Source organism: Pseudorasbora parva, chromosome 11, assembly GCF_024679245.1.
Source record: "Pseudorasbora parva isolate DD20220531a chromosome 11, ASM2467924v1, whole genome shotgun sequence".
Lineage (NCBI taxonomy): Eukaryota > Metazoa > Chordata > Actinopteri > Cypriniformes > Gobionidae > Pseudorasbora > Pseudorasbora parva.
Window position 1 is genome coordinate 21,592,283 of NC_090182.1, and position 19,782 is coordinate 21,612,064.

The 19,782-nt window shown below is 38.9% G+C and overlaps 1 protein-coding gene across 2 annotated transcripts; it reads right to left on the reverse strand.

The window, feature by feature from the left end:
* Window positions 1-3,808: 3,808 nt before the first annotated feature.
* fbxo38 (F-box protein 38) lies at window positions 3,809-19,481 on the reverse strand. Of its 2 annotated transcripts, XM_067457412.1 has the most exons (21): window positions 18,408-19,481; window positions 17,957-18,187; window positions 17,691-17,824; window positions 16,406-16,569; window positions 16,134-16,299; window positions 15,766-16,041; window positions 15,462-15,555; window positions 14,049-14,179; window positions 12,911-13,081; window positions 12,588-12,730; window positions 12,157-12,352; window positions 11,724-11,861; window positions 11,488-11,643; window positions 10,132-10,716; window positions 8,838-8,938; window positions 8,604-8,706; window positions 8,350-8,516; window positions 7,436-7,581; window positions 6,956-7,059; window positions 6,561-6,674; window positions 3,809-5,408 (listed from the first exon to the last, which is right to left on the reverse strand). In XM_067457412.1, exons 2-21 carry the CDS (start codon window positions 18,085-18,087, stop codon window positions 5,230-5,232), a joined length of 3,399 nt encoding a protein of 1,132 aa, XP_067313513.1. In that variant the 5' UTR covers window positions 18,088-18,187; window positions 18,408-19,481; the 3' UTR covers window positions 3,809-5,229. The 2 variants fall into 2 exon arrangements, with proteins under 2 accessions (XP_067313513.1, XP_067313514.1); XM_067457413.1 differs by having other exon boundaries at window positions 17,957-19,481.
* Between the last annotated feature and the right edge of the window lie 301 nt (window positions 19,482-19,782).

The window sequence follows — 19,782 nt, forward strand, 5'->3', positions numbered from 1 at the left end:
GAGACAATCCATATGTGTGAAAATGTGTGATTCCAGACTGGGGGCCCATGTGCTTTTTCTGTGGGCCCACAAAAAACCACACGGGCCCTAAAGTAAGTTAGCCCATGTGCTTCTGCCCATTTTGGCCCCAATGAGGGTTTAGTGTAGGCAAGCCCATTAATTATTACAAGCATGTTAACCAATTATTACAAGCCCCAAAGGGTTTGCCTTTGCCCTTGCCCACACTATCCCACCGAAAACCCACAATTACCCACAGCAAGTCCACACTATCGTGTTTGCTGGGAATGCTACAATCAGAGTAGTGTGGTGGATTTCAGCTGGAAATTCAAGCATGTCTTGGCATGTCTTTGTGTCATTATGTCACGTCTGTATTATACATAAAGGAGGAGTCTAGCTAGTAGTAGCATCTCATGTGAGGATGCTATTCACCTGTAGTCAAAAGCAAAAGATTAGAATGTACAGAAATTGGAATACATGTAACGCTTATAAACACTAAATACACAGTCACGGAATGCTGATGTTGTCAACATTAACACCAACAAGTATAACAATAATAACAATTTGCATGGTTTGATGTGATGTGAGCTAAGCGATCGTTACATTTAATCACGGTTGGTAGCATGATTTATTGTTTGTTGCTTGTTCAGATGATATTTTGTGGGGAAAATTCTTATTTTGGACATACTCCAAGAGTGGCAGCAAATCTAATCTGCGGTGAGTATTGTCTAGCAAGTCTCAATACATTCTGAGCTGTAAAAACCAAACACTGGTCAGGCCAATCACATTGTGTATAGAGTGGGAGGGCGGGGCTTAACATAATGACGGCCGAATTGCGCTTGCGTGTTACTAGTAAACACAGTGAACGGCGGTCTTTTGAATCAGATTTGTGTGTTTGGAGTTTTTGCCTACCGGATACGGCGAAGGTTTAATCTATCAACAAGCTCCGCTTCACCTTCGCTGCTCTGGTTGGTTGTAGCACTGGTAGCTCTTACCTATCGCGTGCAGAGGGAGTTTGAAAGACAACCGTTTATCCCGCCCCTCAGATTGAGCCCTGTCAATGGTGAGTTTCCAGACCAAACATCTTGATGTGGGTCTGGCTTGTCATGCTAGGGAAATGTAGGTTTTCGCCATTAATTAAAGTACTTTAACACAATCATTTTAATATAAAAAATATGTTGAAAATATGCAGACCGATGGCTTGAACAAAAGCATGCCAACGATTAACAATCTTGTAGCTCACGGCAATTCGGTCTTCAAAGATTTATAAGTTATTGATAAAAATCAATACCCATATAATGAACAAGATTTTTACTTCTGGAATCCAGCTTTATCAAAAACAGAAACTTCAGATGAATGTGAAGTGACTGCAGTGCAACCACATGCATGTGTTTACTCGCATACATGTTTGGCTCAGAACAGACGAAACTGGTTAACATGTGTCTGACAAAAAAAGAAAAAAAAAGTCAGCAATAAGATTGATTTCCCTTGGTGAAACTGGCTGGATTTTATTTAGAAAGATTTGGCCAGCCCTTTCAGACAGGAACTGAGTACAGGAGGGGTTCTGCTCTAACTACAAATCTCTCCTCTTCCTGCTTATACAGTGTTAAGCGACAAATGACCTGAAACATTAAACACCTTCATGGTGTCAGTGACATGTTGTAAACAATGTGACAAGACTAAATCCAGAATGGGCCATATACAACAGTCAAGCGTGTGGACAAATTCTCCTCTCATGCCTTGTAGGTTATTAAACGTAGTAGCCCCGTGTCTGAGTATGGATTATTATACACACACACGTCTGCTGTATGGCTGGCATGTGGGACTTTTACACAATAATTGAATACCAATTTGAGAAACTGACTGCTACTTTGCTTGTGTAATTAGGCACGTGCAGCTATGTGTAAAATCATTGTTGAGGCACACTTAAAGAGGAAAGTAAACTTATGAAGGGGCTGGGAACAAGGCAACAGATATTTGTAGATCAGAGCTGAGTTATACTGCTTTTATGAACTACACAGTACTTAATATAAAGTACTTCAACTTTAAAGACCCTACTAGTTTATAGTTAATAGTAAAAAAAAAACTGTAATATTAATAGATTATCAGTAAGTCCTTCATTGCCAGAGTATAATAAATTAACAAATCATTATTGTCTAATTAGCTCATATATAAAGAGTTAGACAATGGTTTGTCATTATCAACAGTACATTGTTCTCACTTTAGAATAGGCCACGGAATATCGGAAAATGTCTTTAAACCAACCAACCAAATCAAATAATCAATAGGTCATTATTTATATACAGATACAAAATAATGATATATTATTTATACATTATTTATATGGAAAGTATTAATAAAACATACTTAAGCCCGTCTGTGTGTTTAATGAATTTGTCATTAATTTTCAATAAAGGCTGGATTAAAGCACTTAATGAAATGTTCCAATTTTCTGTGACCTATTTTAAAGTGAGAACTATTTATGGTTAATAAGTTGTTAAAGTGGTCCATTATGTTTTTTCGAATATTCCCTTTCATGCAGTGTAATGTAGCTAAGAGTCATCGATTATCTTTGCATGGATTGATTGCATGAATCATTTTACTGACGACTGCTTCTCAAATCTTGGAGATTTGCAAAACACTTGCTCTTGAAAGAGCGGTCAGTACCCAGTTTATTTGGACCAGCCTGCTCCTCAGAATCACTTACAGAAAACTGTATGTATGGATAGTTATTGATGTATATTTTTTTCTACCAGGTGTTCAAAATGAATAGTTTTGTGTTTTAAATTGTGTATGTTTCTGGATAACCGGCCAACTCATGTTGTTACTCTTACTGAAATACTTCTGCTAAGCAGCTGTTGGCCACTTTTACCTAAAACTTTGTCTATTACTGCAGATTGTCTGTCATTCTTACTACTTTGAGCAGAGATAAAGGATGGAGCAAGATTTGTTTTACAAACATTTGTTACATCAGTCAATCACATTAGTGCTGGGCTACCGTATGCACTATTATTGATACAGTTCCTGCATGCGCACTGCAATAAATTAAAAATATGGATATCAGTTTGTTGACGAACATACTGATGGTGAGGAATTACAGTTGCAACAACTCATAATATACCTCAAAATGAGTAGTGTGTTACTGAGAAACGTCCAGCTTTAGATGTCCTTGAGATGGAGTTTTAGGTTGAATCACTTCGGACTACTGGTGTTTCCTTCTTGAGTGATTCATTGACTCACTCATCTGTGTTTGTGAATGAATTGATTAAGTTAGCATTCTAGTAATTTACTACTATAGCTAGAAATATATATGAGCTTTATCATTTAACACAGTAGACAACATGATTGCAGAGATTGCTCATTATAAAGTTGGTGTGGGCACTTACAGGTTTCGTATAGATCTCTTTATATTTAAAAGTGATTTCAACAATATCATTCCTCTGTGCCCGTATTAGCTATGGTGTCGACTTAGCTATGGTGTCAACTTGACTGGAATGATTATTAAAACGTTATACTAGTAGTCCTTGGTGTAAACTCACAGTGAGTCTATATGGAACATGTAAACAGTCAAGGGTTTACATGTAAAATATCAAATACATTTAAAATAAGATCGATGAGGTTGTGTTGTGACTTGTGAGTGAATTAGTCTTTTGAAATTGGTCTCAAATTGGTCTATGATTAATTAGCAAATTGATCTGATTTTGAATAATTTCTTATTAAAATGTGTATCTAATACAGTTATATCATTATGCATAATAAGGTCTATACACAATTTGACATAAGATGCAACAAAAATAGTCATGACAGAAAGTCTTAGTGAAATATTTATTCTTTTATATAAACATATAAAACAAATCTTGGAAGATCATTTAAATACAGAATATCTGTACATGAACTTTGTACACGTTTCTGCAGTGCTCAGCATGGGTGCAGTTTCAATCCATGGAGTTTCTTAGGTTTTGGAGCATGGCAGAGTGGGTCACCCAGAAAAGCACAAAGTTGAGCAGCGAGATGGGGTTTTTCGTGCATTAATACCTCCTGGACTTGCAACTCTCTCTAAATTAGACTAGTTTCTCTACTACACCAGTTGCTGAAATCTATCCTGCACCAAGTAGACGGTCATTGTGCAATTTATTTTATGTCCATTTGTCGATTTTAAATGTTAAACAACTATGTTAAGGACAAGGCAAGAAAGAGGAAAGAAACAATCCAGAAACAAATAATGCTGACTCTGTTATCTCTGGTGTAGGTTATAATGCAGGTTAATGGCACAGGGCCATTTCTGAAGAGAGCGAGCGAAGAGAATGTGGGTCAAGTCATCTGAAGATGAATAAGGGATATGCCTGGCAACTCTATCCACTGTGCTTCTGATTTAAAACTACCCTACTCGAGTTCCATAAAATGTGAGTCCAAGGAAAGGGAAAAAACAAAAATCCTCTCAACTACTCTTTGCATCTTTGTTACTTTTCTTGTTTGTTTGTTTTTAGCACGATGAAGACCACAGTACATTTACTCACCAATTCTGCCAAGGTCCTCTAATGGGACAAGAAACATTTAATCTCTTCACCAGGTTCTGGATTAAACTGAAACCAACACTGTTAATAGTGAAGAACACACAAGCCAACCTCTAGGGGAAAGGTAAGAAAATAATATATATAAGGTCTCTGAAAACATACGAGGTACAAACAACAACAACCCTAGAACGATGATATTGCCTGTAACGGTGCAGATACACACTAAGAAATCATACCAAGTGGCCAAACACCCTGCCTGGCTTTGAAAAGAAAAAAAAAATCTACCAAAGATGATCTTTATGTCTCCACCAAAAACCAAACAAGTCATTTCATATGCCACCTTTTGTGACTCTGCATGTCTTTTTTTTACCAACAACTGCTGACACCATCACCCCTCTTTACTGTAAGTGTGCTGCTGCTCCATGGAAGGCTTGCCATTCATCCTTCAGTCAATGAGCATAAGCAAAGCAGCCTGGTGAAACCATTACTCTACAGTTCATTAGTCTAGAATAAAATAAAAGACAATGGCTGATTGAAAGCAATTACTTTGTTTCAAGGTCAACTCTGAGATAAAGGCACCTGGAAATGCCTTGGTATTCCACACAGAGGTGTCTAAGATCCCTCGCTGTTCTCACAAAGAGGTGGTCAGAGCCTGGAAGAGGGCTAAAGAGCTCACCACACCTCTCTCCAGCTTCTCCAGGACCTGAAGATAAGCATTCTAGATGTAGTCATCATCCACCGGTTCCCCCCGAACGTCACAGTAGTGGATGAAGACGACCACCACGCGCTGGAAAACGCCCCTACGTGTCTGCCGTCGCTCTGAGATCTCCTCGCCGATCGTCTCCATGCAGATGTCGGCCGAGAGCTGTCCCTTACGCCGTGGTGCGTAGATAGTAGCTGACGGAAAGTAACATTTCAGAGTTAGATATCTTTTTGTTTGTTTTTTAAAAAAGGGGCTATTTTTTGACTGAGGGACATATTAGAAATATATACCACATTCAAAAGTTTGGGGTCAGTAAGATTACTATTTTAAGAAATTGATCACAAGTGACAGTAAAGACATTTAATGATACAAAAGATTTCAAACAAACACTGTTTTGAAATCTCAACCAGAACACAACATTTACTTCAGGAGGTTTACCTTATTAGTAGTATTTTTCCTGATTATTTACCATATACACTGTAAAAAAAAAAAAAGTTTAAGGCAACCAGCTGCAGAACATTTTTGAGTTTTCTCAACTTAGGGTCAATAGTTGTACAAACTTTGTTCGAGATCTCAACTTTTTTCATGTGAAATAGTTGAATAAACTTTAAACGCTGAATTTGTCATACAAAACATAAGTTGGATTTTTTTTACAGTGTAGAAGAGACGACAGTCACATTTGTTTCTATTGAGCCTGATTTCTCAAAATGGTGGATGTGCTTATTCTGAATGTCAAGACAACAGTGTGAGTTATAGTAAGCGTGAGCGGCTGCTGACGGCTCACACACTCCCAGGAACACGGACAGTAATGGCCGAGCTCAGTGTTTTGACTGAATAATACGGTTTCTTTCTCACAAAACCTTATTGTATGACTCCTGAACACTTTCCATATATGGCACGCTTCTCACTGTATCATAGCAGTATACTTTTTATATCCTTTTTTTTAAGTTTTAGCCTGGTCGTTATTCACTGCCATTATATGGAGGAGCAAATGTTGGACGTTTTTAAAAATGTCTCATTTTGACATCGGAAAAAGATAGAAGTACTGAGGGATCTTATCCCTTTAAACTTTGCAATCATAAGAATAAATTATATTTTAAAATAAAAAAAACTCACAATATTAGTATTTCACCAGTGTTTTTGATCCAATAAATGCAGCCTTGTTGACTATAAGATACTTCCAAAAATACTTTAAAAAATCTTGCAGATCCCATACTTTTGAACGGTACGCTAAACAGTGGATGGGTAGTAAAAAACTAAATTTAACCAAGATGAGAAAACATGGTTGAACAAAGGTTCAAAACACCCCAACTTCGTAACTTTATCATGGACAGTGTGTTACTTACTGCTCTCATCATCCTCAAAGTCGTATCGAGCGTAACTGTTGGGCTCTGCTGTGCGTAAAGAGCGAAGCCACGGGAAATCTGTCATCATTGAGTACGGCGCCCCGTCTACTACTCCTAAAGCATAGGGAGCGTGGGAAAGATCGAATGCCATCACTTTTGTATTTCTTTAAAACTCAAAAGCATCTTGTAAACATTTATGGCCCGATTTAACATTATGGGAGCCAGCTAATTTTAATCTATTACGATAATTAGCTTTATGTAAGGGATTTGGGAAATGTCAATGCAAGTGTAAATATCTCTCTCCATTCTCTCACACAACACTAAAACTGCGTTTCCAGAGGAAGTGAGGGGAACTTGGAGCTTGTCTCAAAGGACTCTGATCTGTTTCCTCTCACCCTCTAATGTGTAGATGTCTCGGCCCCAGGGATAACTGGGGTACTTCTTTACATCCTCTTCCGTCCGTGTGGCCTCCGGAAAGAATTCATACTTGATGAGTTCTCTTGTGAAAGGACAAAAACACAGATTGTTGAGCTTTTGGATCTATCTATCACGATATGAAAATAGTGCCATCTGGTGGACAACGCCGGAATCAGATGAATCATTTGGAAAGTCAGCATCATTTTTGCAGAATCCAATTGTAACAAAACAAGCCACAAGAAATTAGACATTATTATTTTGTATATACGGCATTATAAAGACAATGCACACTAAACAAATGCAAGACAAAGATTGGTATTCTTGGTCTATATCTGTTACAACTGTTGAAATATTCTTATTCCTGATATAAAACAGATAAAACATGTACTTTAAAAAGTTAAAAATCAAAAAGTTCCATTAGTTTTACCAACACTGTATGGGCAATGTAGTTCACTCACTGGCTAATGTTGGCAATGGTGTCCATCCAGCTACGTACGCGCACCTTGTTCCTAACATTGGGTGGATTGCTGAACTCATGTATTATAGCAATATGGTATGGGTAAGGACCACTGAAGAGCTTTTTCTCCAGAGCCAGAGAATCAATCTGGAGACGAATGTCGAAAACAACATAAATGCAACATATTGTGATTTAAACACCTCAAATAACCTTTACAGGTTATAAAACTAAAATAAATAAATCCAACTATAGTATATTGTATGTAAATTAGATTGCACATTTGCATGAAAACCAGGGTTAAATACTATGCAAAACATTAACAATTTATAGTGCAGTTAATACAGTAAAATATTAGTACAAAGTTAAAATGTTCTACATGTAATTTATTCCTGTGATGGCAAAGCATCATGATTACTCTAGTCTTCAGTGTCACATGATCCTTTAGAAATTATTCTAAAAAGCTGATTTAGTGCTCACGAAAGACGGCTCAGAGGGGTTAATAAAGGTTTTTGTAAGAAAAATATCCATATTTAAAACTTTATAAAGTAAAATATCTAGCTTCTGGCAGTTCAAAACGCTTGCGCTACGTCCAACATCATTGTCTCACCAGTTACACTTTTTTCGTAAATTGAATACGGAAGGTAGATATTTTACTTTATAACAAATTCCGAACTATTCACTTCAGAATTAACCCCCCAGAGCCGTGTGAATTACTTTTATAATGGATGGATGCACTTTTTTTAGGCTTCAAACTTCGAGTTCACTGCCATTATAAAGCTTGGAAGAACCAGGACATTTTTTAATTGTGTTCGTCTAAAAGAAGAAAGACAAATACACATATATGGCTTGAGGGGGAGAAAATAATGGGGTAATTTTCATTTTGGGGTGAATTATCCCTTTAAGAACAACACTGACCTGCTGCATAGGCCTCATGTAGATGATGCGGTTTCTCTCCGGGGGCATCCGTAAGATCTGGTCAAGCACCTGCTCCATGTCCAACTTCTTACATTGTGCGTAGTCAAAGCGGTTTACTATGGGGGCACTTTCCACCATTAAGTGTTTTAGTACCCTACAGCGTGTCGCTTGGGAGAAAAGAATCAAAATACACATAAGGATCTGATACAGTCTGACTCGTTTGTTGATGTCAGTGTTTTCTGCTATAAACTCACCGTGGACAAACATCATTTTGGGGCACTCCTTAAGGACCAGGTCTGTGATGCCACAGTTCGTAAGTGTGATTCCTACCAGGTTTTTGGATTTAAGGCTGAGCACCTTTATGATGTGAAAAATAATTGTGTTTCGTTTCAACAGATTGGTCACAAAAATATCTGAACACTCTTGGACACTTGTGTGTTCTACATTAAATAAACATATAGTTAAATGAAACAAGATTATGGACCTACCTGCACATGGTCATCTTCAGTTACAGGGTCACTGGTGCTGGTGGACTTGTCTGCCATACGTTTTCTCTTCACCGCAGCCCGGGGCTTTGCTTTGGGCAGTTCTGGACAGACCAACAGGTGATGATGAGGCATAGTGAAAAGTAAAGTCTTACTGATAGACTGATTCATCTTGTCTAAATCTCAAATAACTATTTTGCATATCACGGGTAACAAAACAATATAAATTATCCTTGTGTGTTTTTTAAAAAATTGCTGGACTTCACCGATTCAGCTCAAAAGAATGACTTGTTCATGAACTGAACATGGCTACTCGAGGGATGTTAAAATTCTCAGTGCACATAAACACAGATTTCTGTACATGACTCCTTTATGATGCTTTTGTGTCTTTCAAAACGTGATGAAACTTGAATAAATTTAAACAGTAAATGCATTTGCACATACAGTACCATTCATACACTAACGTTGGGGTCAGTAAGATATTTTTTGTAAGAGATAATACTTTCAACGACGCACAGTCTAATTCAAATTGCACCGACAGACACAGACCAATGCCGACAGTCACCAGATTACAGTTTGCACTTCTCAGACATTCCAAGACCTGACAAACCAACAGGGGTAACACACTGATCCAACAAAACCATTTGTAAGTGCAGTATGAACTGGCCTTAAAAATAAATCACAAGTGACAGTAAGGACATTTATGCCGTTATAACAGATTTCTATTTAAAATAAATTCTGTTCTTATGAACTAAGAATAATATTTGACTATAATACTGTTACTGTATTTTCATCGAATAAATGCAGCCTTAATAAACAATAAAATTAAACATAAAAAAAACTTAGTAAGTTATTTCAATGGTAATATTGAATGTTATAGTCATATATTATACTTCATGCTTAGAAAGACATCTGAGTTCTGAACTTTCTTAGAGAAATCTGAGTGTTGCCTGAAAACGTGTTAACAATCTCTGAAATAAATGTATCCACTTGTATCCATGTTGTACACCATAAGTGGTTAAAAAAACATTTGCCCTTCTTAGCACTCAGGTTCACTAGGAGTCAAATGGGTGCTGCCACTTAATCTAAATGTCATGAACACATGGAGATATACTGCAGTATAGTTACAAATATAGACTAGCAGTGGAGTAATCCAGACCCCCAGCATACCTCCATCTGCTTTTATTATGCACAAATTGCACACCCGAGGAACAGCCTTTGCCCAACTGTGCCTTTTTTTCATTGCTCAATTGATTCTCCGATGTCCCACTGTGAGGAACCTCAGCTCTCGTCTTACCTGACTCACAAACCAGGGGCACAGAGGAAAGTCTGCTGCGGGCACGAGTGACAGGTCTCCTGGGGAACTCGTCCGTAGGGTTTCTGTGTGACAAGCCTTGCTGGTGGACTGCAGTCCTTTCAATATACCCCTCAGATGAGCTCGGCGTCCTGGGTGGAGCGTTAAAGTGATTGTCCTCCATCTCATCTCCCCCAGCTCTCTGCTCCGGGCTGTGACATTCTGGTCTGTAGTTCTCATCACCTGCTGGCAGACTGTGGCCACTAGGAGTCCTGTTTTCTGAGCCGGGACGAGACCTGCTGCACGTGCAGCGAGTCCTCACCATGTCATCTTCCACTCTACCCGCCCCACCCTGGTTGTCCGGATTGGCCGAGTCATCCCTCCAGCGGATGGAGCAAACACAGCTGCTGGCAGCGTAGCCGGAAGCAGGCCCAGTTCCACTGTTTCTGTCTCTTGCCCCACGCTCAGCCGTCTCAGTGGCTGCTTTCATGTCAGCCTTGATTTGCTCACTGGTTACCTGGCAGCCTTTCTCACAGCTGAGCTCCTGAGGCTGCGGTCCACGTCTACGCAGCGGAGTTTTCCCTTTACCTGTGAATTTAGAACAATCATATAGTTAGCCATTAAAATGAGATTTGTTTGGTATATATTTTAAGCAGGCTTTTCTTTCTAGGGCCGTTTTTACACTAGAAGTTTTTCTGGCTCATTTGATATCTCGGCATCATTTAGACTATCTGTTCATTAAACGGCAATATAAGAGGACACGCAGCTGAGAATTAACTGCTGTTTACTGTTAATTCTACACATTTTTATTTAATTTGATTTAATTTAGGTCATATCTCATTTATTTATATGGCAATTAAAACATTACAGCTTCACAGAAATAAACAGGAAAATAACATTATTGCAAATGATGATATTATGAAATGATTTCAGCTGTAAAGCAGCTCTACAGAATACAATTGTCAATATTCATATAAATTTAGTTCAATTTGATTTATGTTCAATGTCTCAATTTTGCATATTAAGAAAGAAACAAATTCAAATCAGCTATAAAGCAGCTCTATAGAGGACACCATTATCATTATTCAGCTTAATTTAATGTTGATTTAATTCAGTTCAATAACTGTCAATGTTGCAAAGTTCATCAATTATGAAATGACTTCAAAGGCAGCTCTACACAAGACAAGTGTCATTAACCTGCTCAACTCAGTCCAAGGTTTTGTTCAAAAACATAAACACTCTGTGTTACACCACACTTTGAAATGTACACTACCATTACTTTTATTCAGCAAGGATGTATTATATTGATAAAAAATGTGAACTGCTGCAGAGGCTATGATGATTTTATATCTCAACTACCATGTGGAGTCACAGCTGTGCTGCTCTTCCCCTGGGCTTCTGCCTCATGAGAGCTGGCAGCAGCCGGCGTCCTGAGTGGACTGTACTCGTCTTCACTGTCCGAGTCTGACACCACAACCGACTGCTTCTTCACTGCAGTTTGTACTCCGCTAGGGCCTAAATTAAATCATAAAAGAGAAAGAAATGAATGGCTACTCATTAAACGCCGTTCAGTTTTTTACAGGGTTTCTTCAGACCTGCTTGCTCCTCATCTTGATCAAGTGAAGGATTAGTAGTCTGGACAGAACCCTGGGTCTCTTCCTCTGGATTGACAGCCACAAAAATAGGCTCAGGCTCCATGTTGTCTGCCACCATGCCCTCCACATTAGGAATCTCTGATTGAAGTCAGAAAAGTCAATTCAAACCTTTCAACAAGCAAAAAACACTAGACCGTTAAAAAGTTTGCAGTCAGATTTATTTTTGAAAGATGTCTCTTAGGCTCACTAAGGTTGCATTAGCTTAATCAGGAATACAGTAAAAATAGTGATATTGTTAAATATATTTTAACATTTAAAACATTCCCGTGATGGCAATTTGTGATGAATTTTCCGCATCACTACTCCAGTCTTCAGTGTCACATGATCTTTCAGAAATGATTCAAAAGTTTTGATCGGTAGTGTATATACGCACCCTCTGGGCCACGGTGGTGTTGCTGAGGCACATCTTCGACCTGGTTGTTGTTATTTGGTGGAATGTTTGCGTCGTTATTGTTCTGGTGATTGTTGTTGTTATTGTTGTCATTATCATTGTTGGAATTCTGATTGCTGACCAGGGCCGATGATACCCCAATACCTGTGCCCGCACTGAGTCCTACACGGGCACAGCCCTGCAGCAAACAAATTTAATGCATAACTCATTCTTAATAATTCATATTATATCATAGCTATTTTCATTCATATTGTAATTTCTTTACAGTTCACAAGTACATACATTGTGATAAGTAGATGGTAATATCTGTGAAAAGACCCTAAACTGTCCATTTACCACCAATGGTAATGATAGCTAAGCGATAGTCAAAGTATACAACCGTCCACTCTGTTTTCTCGGGCTACCATGCTCACCTTGGGAGGTTCACGAAACATCTGATCCAGAGAGATGAATTCCAGGCTGGGAAGCATCTCAATGAACTGACTAAATGACTCCAGCTTAATAGCATGACAGCGCACCAGAGTGAGGTCCACCAACCGACTCCAGCGTGAGTGGTCTTTAACAAAGAGTGGCTTATCAGTCATATATAAAAATGAATACTCAAATGTTTCAAATCAACTGTAAAGTTGAGGATGTTCTAGATACTACTATAGAAATGGTACATTTTAAATTTAAAAGATTGAGCTTCATCATTAGCTCAAGTAATGCATAAAAGAAATGATGGTGAATCCATTACCTGTGATCCAGTTGTGTGGGTTGTGAAGATGTGGACAATTATAAATGACCAAATACTTGATGGAGGTGAACACCTCATTGACAGCCTTCATTCCAATGTCTGTTATGATTCCTGGATTTTCAATTACATCAGCAAGACCGTATTTCACTAACTCAGCATGGCTCATGTTACCTGTGTGAAACATTTTTATTCATTCATAATATGTAAACAATTAGTATTAATTTTATGCATAATATGATGAAAATGGCTATCACTGTGAGGGGACTGGAAACTGGAATTTTTTTACATTACATAAATCATTTAAATACTTTTGTCCATGTTAAAGCTACACTGTGTAACTTTTTTTGTTTATTCTTAGTTAAAAACACTTAGTTCTTTAAAAAATATTTGTGCTCATTAATGTATATTTACTTCTTTTACGTAATAAAGTATTCTCGTAAGTTTATAATATGCCATTGAAAATACATACGGGTGACGGGTTCGAATGCTGGTCGCCATGTTGCCCCTCCATCTTGAAAGTACATTAGCCAAAGAGGGACATACCAGTAAATTCAAGCTTCGCCTTTCGCGTTTTAACACTTGATGGCACCGTGTCGAATGTGAAGAGGGGGATTGCCATGTTAATCTTGGACTAAATCGGCCACCGTAGGAGTTAAAACGAAATCGGAATTGAGAGGAACTGAAACTAATATTCACTGGATGATCATATACCTTTTCACCGCTAGATGGGGGAAAATATCACACAGTGTAGCTTTAAAACCACAAACACTTGCCAGCATTTTAGTAATAAAAGGCTAGACCTTTAAAATGCATCCAAATTATATCAAAGCGCAACGATACAGTACTCTGCAGTGGTCAAGAAGGATATAAAAAGTTAATTTTGAAGTGATCTCTTCTTGAAAACTCAGAGATGTGGATACCGACAGCAATTAAATAACCACAAGACCTTGGTGTTTGTAAAACAAACAAAAAAAAGTAGGTAATTTGGCCAGGGATTTTTACATGGGTGGTGGGAGAAAAACACGACATTCTGGATTCGGATGGCATTAAAAAACACAGACTAGCCCCTGTCAATGATGAAAATATCTTATGACACCCATGAGAAACAATTACCATCCGAAGAGGGCTAATGACTTACATTGCAACAGAAATTCATCAACATATCCGAGGTGCAAAGTCTCAAACTGGGGGAACTCCAGTTCTGCCATCTTCAGTGCAGAAAACACCCCATCTTTGGTTAAAGAAGGCTGGATTCGAACTTCATGCAACCTGGACAACCAAAGTCGATTGTATTACTGTCTCTAGTTTTAAAAAGGAACAGGTCAATATAAGTTTATAATATTCTTTAAAGGGGGGGTGAAATGCTGTTTCATGCATACTGAGCTTTTTACACTGTTAAAGACTTGGATTCCCATCCTAAACATAGACAAAGTTTCAAAAACTAATGTTGGACGTTTGATGGAGTATTTCTGTGTTAAAAATACTCCTTCCGGTTTCTCACAAGTTTCGGCGAGTTTTTTTCGAGTATGGGTCTATTTGACGTTAAATAGAGCGGAAGGTCCTTGTATGGGCTGTACAGGCTCTTCTCCCGGAAGGGTGCGCGCGCGTCACTAGAGGGAGAGAGAGGAAATGCACGCTGTAAACAGTCTCTCAGGTGCAGATCCAGTCGTCCGTGAACAGTTATGTGGCGCGCCGTGCTCCACTTTATTCCTATGGGTGACGTCGAGCGACTTCAGCACTTCAGCACAGCATTCCGGGAAGGCAGCGCTGCATTTGAACCGATTTGAACGCAGAAATGACGGGAAGCTTCAAGGCATCGCTTCAGTCGCGTCGCAAAGTGGATTTCCACGGTCACTGCTGTCACAGGACTTCACCAAATCATACCAAAGAAGTGTGTTTTTGACAGAGCGGTCCTGCTTTGGAAGATGCCGGTGAGTAAATCAACTTCAAATGTCTCTGCTATTGGCTACCGTCGCATGAGTAAACATCAGTAAACGATACGATCGCGTGCTTCGTCATTCAAATGCGCTAACGGTTACTCCATTGTTGTTCTGTATAACGTTACACTAGTCTGACTCTGACGTGCAAAACCGTTTTGCTTGCTACCTCTAAGGTCTAGTCACATACAATAGTCCATAAACCGAATCATGTCCTCATAAACTGCACACAAAGGCCCCTAAATAGAGTACATACCACAGAGATGGACATCCTGATGTTGCCGTTTCTCCTGTTCAATTTATTTCAGCCTCAGATTTGATTGTGGATCATTATCTGTATTAGCTGAGATAGATGGGTTTCTCCACGCTTGAGGACGTCACCGCTTTGCGCGCTCATCATTCTTTAGCTCCGCCCACACGATACGCCTCCAGGCGCTCGGTTTTTTCCGGAAAGACTCGGTACAGCCCATATTTCTTTTATAAATATGATAAAACTAAAGACTTTTCGGAGATATGAAGGATGCAATACTACTCTATAGGTACTCAAGATTGACATGAGATTGACTGAAACTGAGTGTTTCACCCCCCCTTTAAACATTTAAACACAGATTTACCTGCGAGCTGCAGTAATGATGAGGTAGCCCAGATCCACTTCAAGTGCATTTTTACAGGCACCAAAAACAATTGTGTGCAAATTACGAAATCCACCTAGAAGAGATGTACATTAGACAATATGCCACAAAGCAGGAATGTTTAGTAGTGGACACTGCTCAAAATATGTCGACAACACAATATCAGTATTTCATACATGTGGTCAATGACAAATACAACAAAAGTTCTGACTATGTATTACAACACAATAATATATTATTTAATATGCCTCATATTAATAAGGAGCTGGAAAAATGTTGTGGTTACCTGACCTCCAGCTATCCTCCACCACATGCTGAATCAGTCCACCTAAGAAGGGCACCCTCACCAGCTCTAGCTGCTCTAAGTTGCGGGCGGAGGCCAGGCCAGTGACAAGAGGCACATACTTAAGAGAATTAGTGGGACCGGCGCAGTTCCTCATGACGAATGTACGCAAGTTCACACAGAGAAAGTCTTTAAAGGGCTGAGGCTTAGTGAGGCGCACCCACTTCAGGTACAGATGTCTGAGCATGGACAGACAGGGGATCTCTGGCACATTGACACCTATAATAAAGTTCAAACAGAAAGGTTTGTGACAAAATATGAGCGAGATGACGGGAAAAAGGTTTGCACAATGGAGGCAATCTGAACCTCACCAACAAGATGGAGCGTCTGGATTTTAGCTGCAGCAGGAATGGTAAGTTTGTTTTCCGAGGGAATAGGAAAGGCCCCGTTTCGGTTCCTGAACTTCCCTAGAATGTGAACCTGAGGCATGTAGTTCCATACGGCCTCCACCAACTCCAAATGGGAGGTCTCAACTCCCTGTAAGTGCAGATTTTATTACTTTCAAGTTTCAACTGTAGTAGAAAACAGACACTATAAATAAGTTTATAAACTGAAATGTCAATTATCTCTAACATGAACTCACTATAAGGTTGGGACAAGCCTGTAGAGCCTCCAAAACACCAGGAATACTGAAGGCCTCATAACCTCTGACCCTCCTTCTCTCTAAGTAACGTGGATGAAGACCATACAGCTGCTCCAAATCAGGCATCTTCTTCATCAACATAAGGAAACTGGAGTCTGTGAAACCTAAGTCACAGACACATGACAGTTCAAACAATAGTAATTAGGAATGACAATAACATTTCATGGCTTATTAATTGGCCAACCTGAACTCATTGTCTGGCATTGCCCGATAATTAATCTGACTTACACAAGTTTTCCATTTTATCCATTCCAAAACTCAATATTTACAACATTTTTGTGAACTGAATAAATATTGTACTAAAATAATATTTTTTATACATACAACTTTTCATAATAAAAACAAAAATGTATTATTTTGGCATTATATTAGCCACTGATCATCTTGCTCTCTAGATACCAACATCAACCACTATATATATATATATATATATATATATATATATATATATATATATATATATATATATTTAGTCTATGGTTAAACAGAACTCAGAGTAGTACACGAAAGACCAGTTTTACTAACAGCTTGCGCCAGCGCAAACCTTTTTTTGACCAAAAAAATTACTGTGAGGATTATAAATTTGCTCATAAATTTACTGGTGTTCGCTCCATTATTTACTCCCCAAAAATAGCATGTTTTAAACCAGACGCTAATGGATATATTGCATGGAAATGATCCAGCTGTGTGCTTTAATTTGCGTGTCGTCAGTAGTTCACGGACAGAACCATCCACTCCCATCTGTGCTTTTATGGAATTGCGCTCTAACAAGCCTCATTATTGTCTAGGTTCTGCATCAGCATCACATGTATTGGTTGGCCAATGGTGAGCCGGTGTTCTGACATAGAACCTGGAAGCGCTGCACTGTGTTTACAATGTCTACAGCATAGGAGACTGACACAGACGAGAAGAAATTCTTGAATAAAGTTGTTATTTTTTGTTTTGTTTTTGTGCGCAAAAAAGTTCTTCATAACATTACGGTTGAACCACTGAAGTCACATGGACTATTTTAACTATGTCTTTACTACCTTTCTGAGTCTTGAAAGTTGCAACGACATTGCTGCCTATGGCTGGTTCAGAAACCTCTCGGATTTCATTAAAAATATCCATAATTTGTGTTCCGAAGATGAACAAAGGTTTTATGGGCAGACAATTCATACTTAAGGACGACACATATATTCGATGTTTACTTTGACAGAGCAGAAGCATCAAGTGTGTCATCTACCTGAAGGCATGTACTCCCACCACCGGCTGGCACAAAGGTCCACCACCTTCACTACCCGCAAGTACAGAGTCACCGCCTCCCGCAGTTTCCGTGAAAGACACTCCATACACATGATGTCCTGCATGGGTAAGTATCTGATGGGAGATAGACTTAAGCTTTATAATTCAAGTCAAATCATTGCAGATTGTGTGTAACCTATGACAGTTAGGCAAACAGATGGATGATAATAGCGTTGAATGAACAATATGGTGGGGTGCTGTACTAACCGGAATATGTGGCAGAGCACCTCATGTGAGAGCTCGTTGATGTAGTCTTTGAGTTCCTCATATCCGAGAGAGCTAAACATTCCTCCCCCCAAACTATGACTCCTGTTGACCTTCCGCAGTGGGCCCATCATGTCCAGGACACTGAGATATACACCAAGGGAAGGTAATACACTGACTCCCTCTGTCCTGATACTCTTGTTTGAGGCATCAACACACAATCATCACTCACTCCTGTGCAAAGAATATATACAATAATAAACATCTATGAGACAAAGAACGAGGTCGTCACTTTGCCATTACATGCAAAACCATCTAAACTATCATAACCCTTATCATGGCTGTCAAAAAAACAAACTGAAGAACAGCTCAAGGAGGTAAAAACCGAAGGAAAGCTCCATAAACACACCAAACAATGGACAAAAATCCACAACAGATTGGCTGTAACACTCACAGCAGACTAGTTATGATCTTAACAGCGGTTGTTGAGAGGCATCATGGCTCAAATGTAGACGAGTCGAGCCGTTCAGTGATCAGTAGCATGTGAAGAGATGATGATGATGGTATACTCTTTATGATCACTAGCTCTAGCTAGCAATCAGCTGTTAGCAACCCCACCACTGTTTTACAAGGATGTAGACACAACAGTGCTGTAACAAGACATTTAAGGTAAACCGTTAAGCAGAATCTGGTCTATTTATCTCCTCTTTTTTTCAGTCATGCTCAAAAATGCGATTTTTGCCCGGTTTGATGGTGAGAAGCAGCAGCAGCAGCTGTCTAACTGAATCCGCGTTCAGTAGCGACGTGAAGCCAGCATTAGCCTTCCAAACACAAACAGGAAGTTCAGTGTTTTTTTTTTTTTTTTTTTTTACAAAATAAAAGACGCTAATCATTTATAAATGGATTTAATTTGTTGCTCACGAGAACAACAGGCAATATAAACATCAAAAGTGTTGGCACTACACACGAATATGGAACAAATATGGCCTGCAACTCTTTAAAGTCTCCTGCCCCAAATTAAATTAAATGTTTTAATTGTATGAACACCGCAATTAGGCTACAGCTAGAGATCGAGCTTAAATGCATAGCTCACAAAAAATGAAAAACCTGTATAAATTTCTCTGTTATGCAGTAGCCTACACAAAATAATTATTTCGTCAAGAGGACCCATATGGACGTGCAGGATATGTTTGCAGAGGCCTTTTTTTGTTAGCTTGGAAGATATTTAGAAGAATGTCAAATTCCTTTGTGTTTGTGTACAGAACAGAACAAATACATTTGTACAGCTTTGGAACAGAGGGTGTGTAAATGATGACAGAACTATCCCTTTAAGATATTTTCAAGATAATAAGCAAGCAAAGTTTACTTCAATTAAAGAATACTGTTAACCTCAAAGAATAAACACATTTATTTTATTTCATGTCACTCATAAACATCATTGCATCTAACAGAACTATCTAATTTTAATTATGAGATTGATTATTGTTTTATTTATTGTGTCATGATTAAACATAGCTTGTCATTTAGTCTATACCCAGGTAGCAAACAGACGTTGGCCCAACGTTGGCCCAACGACTGTTGTTGTGTTGGGCCAACGTTGGGTGCTGACGTTGGCCCAACGTAATTTTGTCCGTTGGGCCAACGTTGGGCCAACCATGTTGTTGGACAGCCAGCAGACCTTCTGCCAACCTAAAAACACCTTACCAACCTTCTGCCAACTTAAAAACCACTAAAACAACATTGGGCCAACGTTGGGCAACCATGTCATTGGACAGCCAGCAGAAGAAATAGCCTATTTTAACCATCTGCCAACTTTATAAAAAGAAAAT

Bases quoted from the DNA above. Each gene is read 5' to 3' on its own strand.
- fbxo38 (XM_067457412.1), bottom strand. From the start codon at position 18,087: ATGATGGGCCCACTGCGGAAGGTCAACAGGAGTCATAGTTTGGGGGGA. The intron at 14,180-15,461 runs GTAAATCTGTGT...TTGGTTGTCCAG, and splicing joins ATCATTACTGCAGCTCGCAG to GTTGCATGAAGTTCGAATCC. The intron at 5,409-6,560 runs GTAAGTAACACA...ACTTTCCGTCAG, and splicing joins CTTTGAGGATGATGAGAGCA to CTACTATCTACGCACCACGG.